General features: G+C 33.8%; 1 protein-coding gene and 1 long non-coding RNA gene across 3 annotated transcripts; one reads left to right on the top strand and one right to left on the bottom strand.

Moving 5' to 3' along the window:
- Positions 1-248: 248 nt before the first annotated feature.
- On the top strand, positions 249-6811 carry LOC123669119 (metallo-beta-lactamase domain-containing protein 1-like). 2 transcript variants are annotated; one of them, XM_045602756.1, is made up of 5 exons: positions 249-557; positions 2019-2183; positions 2737-2850; positions 3180-3405; positions 6423-6811. In XM_045602756.1, the coding sequence occupies exons 1-4, from the start codon at positions 407-409 to the stop codon at positions 3380-3382; spliced, it is 633 nt and encodes a 210-aa protein (XP_045458712.1). In that variant the 5' UTR covers positions 249-406; the 3' UTR covers positions 3383-3405; positions 6423-6811. The 2 variants fall into 2 exon arrangements, with proteins under 2 accessions (XP_045458712.1, XP_045458720.1); XM_045602764.1 differs by lacking the exon at positions 3180-3405.
- LOC123669137 lies at positions 581-1083 on the bottom strand. Its single transcript, XR_006745694.1, has 2 exons — positions 969-1083; positions 581-887 (listed from the first exon to the last, which is right to left on the bottom strand). It is a non-coding gene; the product is annotated as an uncharacterized LOC123669137 (long non-coding RNA).
- Positions 6812-8795: the final 1984 nt, after the last annotated feature.

The following is an 8795-nucleotide window of genomic DNA, read 5'->3' as shown; positions in this document are numbered from 1 at the left end:
GAAATTGACAGTCTTATTGGATATATAAATACAAAAATAAAAATAATTATAATTCAAGCTCTTGTAATAAAATTCAATATTTAATTAAACTTTATTTATAATATTTTAATAAAGAATAATTTATTCAAAAATTATTAAAAGTTAAAGCATTCTAAAATGCGAATGCATCCGAAAGCAGATCAACATAGATTAGGTATGCACTTATCAATATACTGGGCAGATCAATTGACGTAAAATTTCGTATTTCCCTCGGACTCCTGAGTTATTGTAGTGTCAGTCTGTCAGTTTTCAACAAACCACGGTTAAAAACAAATTGATAATATTAATATCTAAAAAAATAATTTTCGTACCAAATAATATAGTATATGAGATTATTTTTACAATTTTTTATTGCAAAAGTCTAATTATGTGTGACATTGTGGTGATGTATGATGGGTATTCGAATTTAAAAAATAAGCATGAAATGAAAGCAAATTGTAGTTGTACACTTATAAAAGGTTTCCACAATATAGTAGTAGACACTATGACATCTTGGGATAGAGATAAAATTATATTAGGTTTGTAATAAAACTGCGAGAAGTATATTTTAGTTTTTACCTATTTTATTACAATAAAAACAATAAAAATCATTATTGAAAAATTAGAGGAGTAAACCTGTTCTTAAACGATTTAAAAAAGGAGGTTCTCAATTCGACTGATTTCTTGTGTACTTCATAAGTTTTTTCTGGGTATTTGTTGCTACTAATTTTGCTGACTATTTTTTATTCAAAATCTGTTGGTGCTTGGTCTCATTTTAATTGGAGCGAGATCGGTATGTTAAGTAGTTGGTATGTCGTATCTCCGATCCCGGTTTCGCCTCCTGCCCCCTCCTACTCGTTCCAGGCGCCCTGGCAGTAAGGCTATGTTTAATATAACGAAATGGAACACAAAATTTAAGTTAAATTCATTTACGGTACACGCCTACATACTATGGAATGAACTCCCAAGTGACATCAGAACTAGTCCTTCCCATGTTCCCTTTAAATATAAATTAAAGAAATGCTTGCTTTCACTAGCTAATGTGTAATCATCTGTATAGAATATGTATGTATTTATGTATATATTGTGTATATATGTATTTATATGTATTGTGGTGAGTATGTATATGTCCAAGTGTATTTTTATATTTTGTTATGTATCTTTATATGTATTTGTTAGTATGTAGTATGTTATATTTTTAAATATATGTATATGTATAAATTTATCAAATTTGTTATCTTTTTTTTTTAATGTTGTTTTTTCATTTCCTTCCTTCCTTTTCTTGCACTGTTTGCCTTGCTATACAAAGCATTTACTCGTGACCATGGGTTGACTGGAAGAAATCTCTTTCAGAGATAAATCCACCTTTGCCATAAACCTTATTATTGTTGTTTCTACATGTATTTTATGAGTGCAATAAAGTATATAATATAGACAATCAGGATCTAATTATATTTTCGTTACAAAAAAAATAACCTACCACTTTTTTGAGGATAGAATAACGCTTGGCTCCGGCGTTGCGGGAAGTGCAGCCCTTCCGCCCTTGCGTGTGAAAGCTCGCTCACTTATGCTCCATTCCGTAGCGGAGGCTGGTCGCCCAAGGCGACCTCAGCCGCGCCTCTAGGCATTCGTCCACGCGGCGGGCTAGGGCTGCCCTCCCTCCGCGCCTCTGGTTTCAAAAAAAAACCACTCTAGGTGTAGGGCAGACCAAGACCACATGGATAGTGGGGTGCTCCAATTCGGTAGCACAGAAAACCCCCATCTTCAGCCCTTCTCCCATCAAACCCCATAAAATTAGATCCCGATTGTGTGTAGAATAGCAGATTAGTTTTTTAGTTATCCTTAATAATGTGTATTTAATTGTCTATTTTTCAATTACATTGATGTTCTCATTTTATTACTTTTCAATGTAAATTGAAGTTGAGTGAGTTTTTTTGATAACAAACACAATTATTTATTTAAAATAGTTTTAAGTACATTATTTTTCAATTATATTTCAGCTTTGAAAAAGGAAGATCTTACAGTAGATGATATAAGTTATGTCATATCCACACACGGACATTCAGACCATATAGGCAATAATAATCTGTTCCTTAAAGCGAAACACATTGTTGGATTCAGTGTTTCCTTTAAAGATGACTATTACTTGCATCCCTTTGATGAAGGTAATTTTATTTTCTTATATTATTTTATATTTTACTAGCTGACCCGGCGAACTTCGTATCGCCTAACACAAACTCTATTGTATGGTATTAAAGTTCAAATTGACTTTTAAGTATTATCACAAATCTTCTTTTCTTATGGGAGTATAGAAAAGTGTTGTTTTTAGACTTTTTCAGGAAATTTAAATTTTTTTTTTGAAATTTTCTCCCCGTAAGAACCATCCTCGTACTTCAAGGAACATTTTAAAAAAAGAATTAGCGAAATCGGTCCAACCGTTCTCGAGTTTTGCGCTTAGCAACACATTCAGCGACTCATTTTTATATTATAGATTATATTTAATTAGGTATAAGAAAATAAACCGAAACAAAAGCAATAATATTAGATAGTATTTAAAAATAATAGTTATTACTGAAATTATTATATTTTAAACAAGTAATACAAATTAATATACATAGTTAATTATTAATCAAGTGTAGTTTAAAAAATTTGTGATTGAGTGTGTAAAGTAATTTTTAACAACATAAAAAAATACAAGATTACTCGTAATTTTTTCAGGAGAAGAATTTAAAATTAACAATAATGTAAAAGTTATTCCAACTCCAGGACATACTCTCACAGATGTAACAGTTTTAGTAATTTCTAATTCCAAAGAAACTGTAGCACTTACAGGTGAGTTCAATGTATATTTTTGCGTTAAGTAATAACTTATGTACCCATACATATTATATTCACCACATATTACAAAGAGGTTAATGATTGTTGGCCCCCTTGGTAGGGGGTTAAAAAGTTTCAGGGTTGCATACTTTAGGGACCACCCCACTATGACGATAAGGGCACCTGGGGGTTTTAGTGGGTATTCCATGCGCGTATTGTCTGCAAAGGGAGCCCAATACTCCCGTTGTTTTCGGGTGGCGGGCTTGTGCGTAAATGTATTTTCCAGTGTTGTTCCAATAAATGATTGCCAATGTTATTATTATGTATTGCAAAATTTATTTTAGGTGATTTATTTGAAAAGTTTGAAGATATAGAAGATCCTGGTATATGGCTTGATGCAGGTAGTGAAGATGAGGTTCTACAAAGAAAAAATAGGTCTAAAGTAGCTCAATTAGCAGATTGGATTGTTCCAGGACATGGGCCAAAGTTTAAAGTTACAGATGAAATTAGGGAAATTCTTTTAAAACAAATTCATATCCAATCTTGATTGAAGTACATATGTAATAGTATGTAAGTATATTTATTATTAACTTGCTGTGCTCGCGACTTCGTCCGGGTGGGATTTAACAAAAAAGTTATTGTTCAGTTTGCAGTGATAAAATAAATAAATTTCTGAAATAAAAGTAGCCTAGGTTACTCCTTGTTACATTAGATATCTGCAAGTGACAGTGCCGGCAAAATCGGTTTAGCCGTTTCAGAGATTAGCCGGAACAAACAGACAAACAGACAGAAAAACTGACAGAAATATGTACTGTTTATATATACATACGCATTAAATTAAAAGCGCAAAAGAAAAAGAGTTGTTGGCTTGTGTTCTGTGAAAGCTTGTCTCCGTCTTCTCATCCCTCATTAGTGTGGCGAAATATTAAAAAATTCCGTGGTTCTTTTTCCCTTAATGATAGCCCTATAATTAATGACACTTCACTTTGGTTAGATTCCTTCTCTCAGAAGTTGGCTCCTGCATCGGCTCCGTCTTTTGAGGAAAGTCGCGTTTTTTTAAGTTCGTCGCGTACTCCCCTCGGTGAATTTGATCGCCCCTTTTCGCTGGAGGAGTTTCAATTGGTTTTAAATTCCTTAAAGGACTCTTCACCTGGTGTTGATGATATTCCTTACTCCTTTGTGGTAAGAAGTGGCCTGGAAACACAGAGGACTTGTCTAAATTTTTTAAATTCCATTTTTCAATCGGAAATTCCTCCAGAGGAATGGGGGACTCAAATCATTATACCTATTTTAAAGCCGGGAAAGCTTGGTAATGATCCCTCTTCTTATCGCCCAATTGCTCTATCAACAACCCTGGCAAAAATTTTAGAGCACCTCATTAAAAATAGGCTTGAGTGGATCGTAGAGAACAATGGCATTCTTTCCAAGACTCAGTTCGGTTTTCGAAAAGGTCGCAGTACAGTAGATAGCCTCAGTATCTTCATTACTGATATCCGCACTGCCTTCTCAAAAAACGAATCATTGGTGGGAGTGTTCCTTGACGTGTCGTCCGCCTACGATAATGTGCTTCTTCCGGTGCTCAGGCAAAAGATGCTTCATCTGAGTCTTCCTGTGAAGATAGTAAATTATGTCTGCAATTACTTGTCAACCCGTTCTATTATAGTTAATTATCAAAATTCCACCCTCCCACCTAAGAAAGTTTGGAAAGGTCTTCTCCAAGGTTCGGTACTTAGCCCTCTTTTGTATAATATTTATACTAACGACCTTGACCTTTCAGTTAGTTCTTTCTGCAATGTTTTGCAATATGCGGACGATGTGGCATTGTACATTTCTGGCACGGATATACTAGAATGCTCTAACCGACTTAATTCCTCTATTTATTATTTAAATGAGTGGTTGGATAGACATGGTTTATCCATATCTACCGAAAAAAGTAGTGTGGTCGTGTTCTCTAGGAGGAGATCTATACCTAATGTAATAATAGTTTCAGACAACCCAGTTTTCCCGGTTAGGGATTGTGTTAAATTTTTAGGAGTATACCTTGACTCATGAATGACTGGCTCTCAACATGTTAATCATGTTCTAAATAAGTCAGAAAATAATGTCAATATTCTTCGCTCACTTTCTGGAGTGTGGTGGGGTTCGCATCCCTACACACAGAAGCTCCTCTATAATGCTCTGGTCCGCAGTCACTTTGACTATGGAGTTTTTCTACTTGAGCCCTGCAATAAAACCTGTTTAAAAATGTTAGATAGGGTACAATCTAAATCACTCCGTATAATTATAGGGGCTATGAAGTCTTCCCCTATCAATGCTATGCAGGTGGAATGTGTCGATCCACCCCTACATCTGCGACGTCAGTACCTTGCTGATAGGTTTATCTTTAAAGCTCTCCAAGACTCTCAACATCCACTTATTCGTAAGCTTAGTGTTCTGTCCCAGCTTACTTCTTCCTCCAACTATTGGTGCCATAAAGATATCCCCTGTCTCCTTAAGAGTTACCTAAAGTTTACATCTCTACCATGCCCAGTTGCTCAATTCAGACTTAACCCTCTTTATGATACCCCCTTTTCTTCTGTTGTCTTCTCCCCCAAGATTATCCTAGATTTACCCATAAGTAAGGATTACATGGTGGCCAACTCTCAATTCAATTCTATTATGAACAGACAGTTTAAAGACTGGTTAATTATATATACTGATGCATCTAAATTGTCTGAGTTGGATTGTGTGGGTGTGGCTGTCTGGATTCCTAAAGTTAATGTTATTATAAATTACAGATTACCACCAATATCCTCGGTTTTTACAGGTGAAGTTTTGGCTATTCTTGAAGCTCTTAAATTTGTTGAGTCACACCGTCTTGACAAATCCATTATTATTACTGACTCGAAGAGTGCCCTACAAGCAATTACTTCTAATCAATTTCGAACAAAGTCAAGATTTCCGATAATCCTGAACATTAAACATATACTTTTTAATTTGAATAATAACAATATTAAAGTTGAGCTGGGTTGGGTTCCTAGTCACTGTGGTATAGTTGGCAATGAGAATGTCGATCTTTACGCTAAGGAGGCAACTAGGTCCGGAGGGCTTAGTCAATTTAAGGTTTATTGTCAGGATGTCATTTCTCTTGCAAAAATTCATTTATCCTCAGTCTGGAATGAACTGTGGATGCAGTCTAGCAGAACTACGGGAAGGCACTATGCTGATATCCAAAGGCAAATACCCTCCAAACCTTGGTTTTTTAAGTACTACAAAGCGGCCAAGTATGTATGTTCCACAATATGCCGACTTCGCCTTGGCCATTCTTGCAACCCTGTCTTTCTAGCCAAATTAAGAATTAGAGACAGCTCCCTTTGTGAATGCGGATTAGACGAAGGCTCCCCTGAACACATATTTTTTAGCTGCTCACAAAATGTATCCTCACTATATAATTTTCTTCCACCTGTTATCCCACGCCCTACTGATTTTAAATCTGTGCTATCCTTTGTACATACACCATTTGTTGATACTTTGTGTGCGTTTATTGTAGAAAATAACATTAGACTATAGAGTAATGTCCTACTAACCTTTGTTGTGTTTTGTTCTAGGTAGAGCAACAGTTTCTTTCAATATCGGTAAAAAAAAAACTTTTTTCTTTTTATTTAACTTGTACTTCCGCAATTATTGATAAATAGCAAAGTCAGTCTTGTCAATGTCCTAACTGAACAACAGACACTCACCGAACATTGAAGCATCTACTCTGATACTGGCAATTCCGCAAGGGTACTAAAGCCAAAGAAGAAGAAGAAGAAGAAGAAGAAGAAGAAGTTAAAAGCGGTTATTTTAATATTACAAACAGATAATCCAATTTTATTTATTTGTATAGATTTTAAAGTTGAAGAATACTTTTCTGATATTTAGTAAAATGTGCAGGATTTTTTTTTAAATTTTGTATTACATAATCTATACATATAATAAAATGGTAGGAAAGTCAAAACTGTACATTAAATATTTTTTTAAAAGAATACTTGGGCTGTGATCTACAATTGATGCCGAAGCCAAAAATATAGTTTTTAGAATTTTTGTCTGTTTGTCTGTATGTATGTCCGGGATAAACTCAAAAAGTACCGCGTGGATTTACTTCAAATTTGGCACGAAAATTATTAAGAAGTCGGGTCAACATATAGGGTACATACACATGCTATCACCTACCGGGAACGAGCAGTGAACCTTTATTTCCTCAACGCATTCTGTAACAACGTGTAATCTAATGACGCATATTTGAATGTTATTGTTATTATGTTAATAACCATGCTATATAAGCTAGCTTCACACTATAAAAATCACGCAATATAAGTAGGTAACTAAGCCGATAAACATATTTAAATGAATATAAGTAGACAAGACAATTTTAAAGCAGCACCATCTATGAAATTTTTCTGTAGATATGAAATGTAAAGAAAAAACGGGTAAATGAATGTTATTTTAAAAGGTATAATCGTAGGTATTTTTGGTGCTGTATAGCGTTCACGCAGACGACGTCGCGGGCAGCAGCTAGTCTATACATATAATAAAATGGTAGGAAAATCAAAACTGTACATTGAATATTTTTTTAAAAGAATACTTGGGGTGTGGTCTACAATCGATACTGAAGGCAAAAAAATTATTTTTAGAATTTTTGTCTATTTGTCTGTATGTATGTCCGGGATAAACTCAAAAAGTACCGCATGGATTTACTTCAAATTTGATACGAATATTATTAAGAAGTCGGGTCAACATATAGGCTACATATTATCATGTTATCACATACCGGGAATAAGCAGTGAACCTTTATTTCCTCAACGCATTCTGTAACAACGTGTAATCTAACGACGCATATTTGAATGTTGTTGTTATTATGTTAATAACCATGCTATATAAGCTAGCTTCACACTATAAAAATCACGCAATATAAGTAACTGAGCTGATAAACATAATTAAATGAATATAGGTAGACAAGACAATTTAAAGCAGCGCCATCTATGAGATTTTTCTGTAGATATGAAATGTAAAGAAGAAACGGGTAAATGAATGTTATTTTAAAAGGTATAATTGTAGGTATTTTTGGTGCTGTATAGCGTTTACTACGCTGTTAGCGTTAGTTATTATTATTATTTCCTTAGGAAAAATAAAAAGCCAAGATTTGGTACTAAACTTTGTTTAAATGGTATCTTTTAAGATAAAAAGCTTGGACAAGATAGTAAGATTGGTGCTGTTAGATTTGTAGAATATTATTATACCAGCGACTCGCCCCGGCTTTGCAAGGTTTAAAATCTATCAGTGTTCCTCTACTATATTATCCATGTACACATATAAATTCCTCTTTCCTCTGGAATCACTCTGTTAACTAAAGAAAACTGCATCAAAATGTGTTGCGTAGTTTTCAAGATCGAAGCATACAGACAGTGGGAAGCAATTTTGTTTTATACTATGTAATGATTATTATTATATGATGAATAACTATTCATTTTTTTTCAAACTCTAATGTATGACAGTGTTATTATTTATACAGAAGAAGTTGAAAGTATTAGGGTTGATGTTGGATAGAAATCAAAATACTTAATAAGAGTAAATTTTTATTACATGTAATAAGAATCATTTTTTTTCCATTTCAAATTCGGTGATATACATTTATGCTACATATATATATCTCAAAAGGATATATAAGAAACATAAGCAATTAGCTAAATTACACAATTATTGTGTTTCACAAAGACTTACAGCTAGATATGAAAAAGAAGATATATAAAATGTTGCAAATATAACTATGTATTCAAAAACGCTTTGTCTTCCTAATTATTGTAGGTACTACAGACCTATTCTATTCAGAGGCATGTTTTATTTACAAAGTATTTAAAATTATACACTAAGTCAAATACTGTTTTACAACCATTACTCGAATCATTTAAGAGAATAAACAGACCCATTATATGGAGAACCAA

The sequence above is a fragment of the Melitaea cinxia genome, chromosome 1 (assembly GCF_905220565.1).
Source record: "Melitaea cinxia chromosome 1, ilMelCinx1.1, whole genome shotgun sequence".
Classification (NCBI taxonomy): Eukaryota; Metazoa; Arthropoda; class Insecta; order Lepidoptera; family Nymphalidae; genus Melitaea; species Melitaea cinxia.
Note: the sequence above shows the minus strand (reverse complement) of the source record. Positions and strands in the feature narration are given on the sequence as shown.

What these genes read in the sequence shown, in the direction of transcription:
- LOC123669119 (XM_045602756.1), top strand. Translation starts at nt 407, where the DNA reads ATGTGTGACATTGTGGTGATGTATGATGGGTATTCGAATTTAAAAAAT. An exon ending in CTTGCATCCCTTTGATGAAG is followed by an intron (nt 2,184 to 2,736) that starts GTAATTTTATTT and finishes TAATTTTTTCAG; the next exon opens with GAGAAGAATTTAAAATTAAC. An exon ending in AGAAACTGTAGCACTTACAG is followed by an intron (nt 2,851 to 3,179) that starts GTGAGTTCAATG and finishes AATTTATTTTAG; the next exon opens with GTGATTTATTTGAAAAGTTT.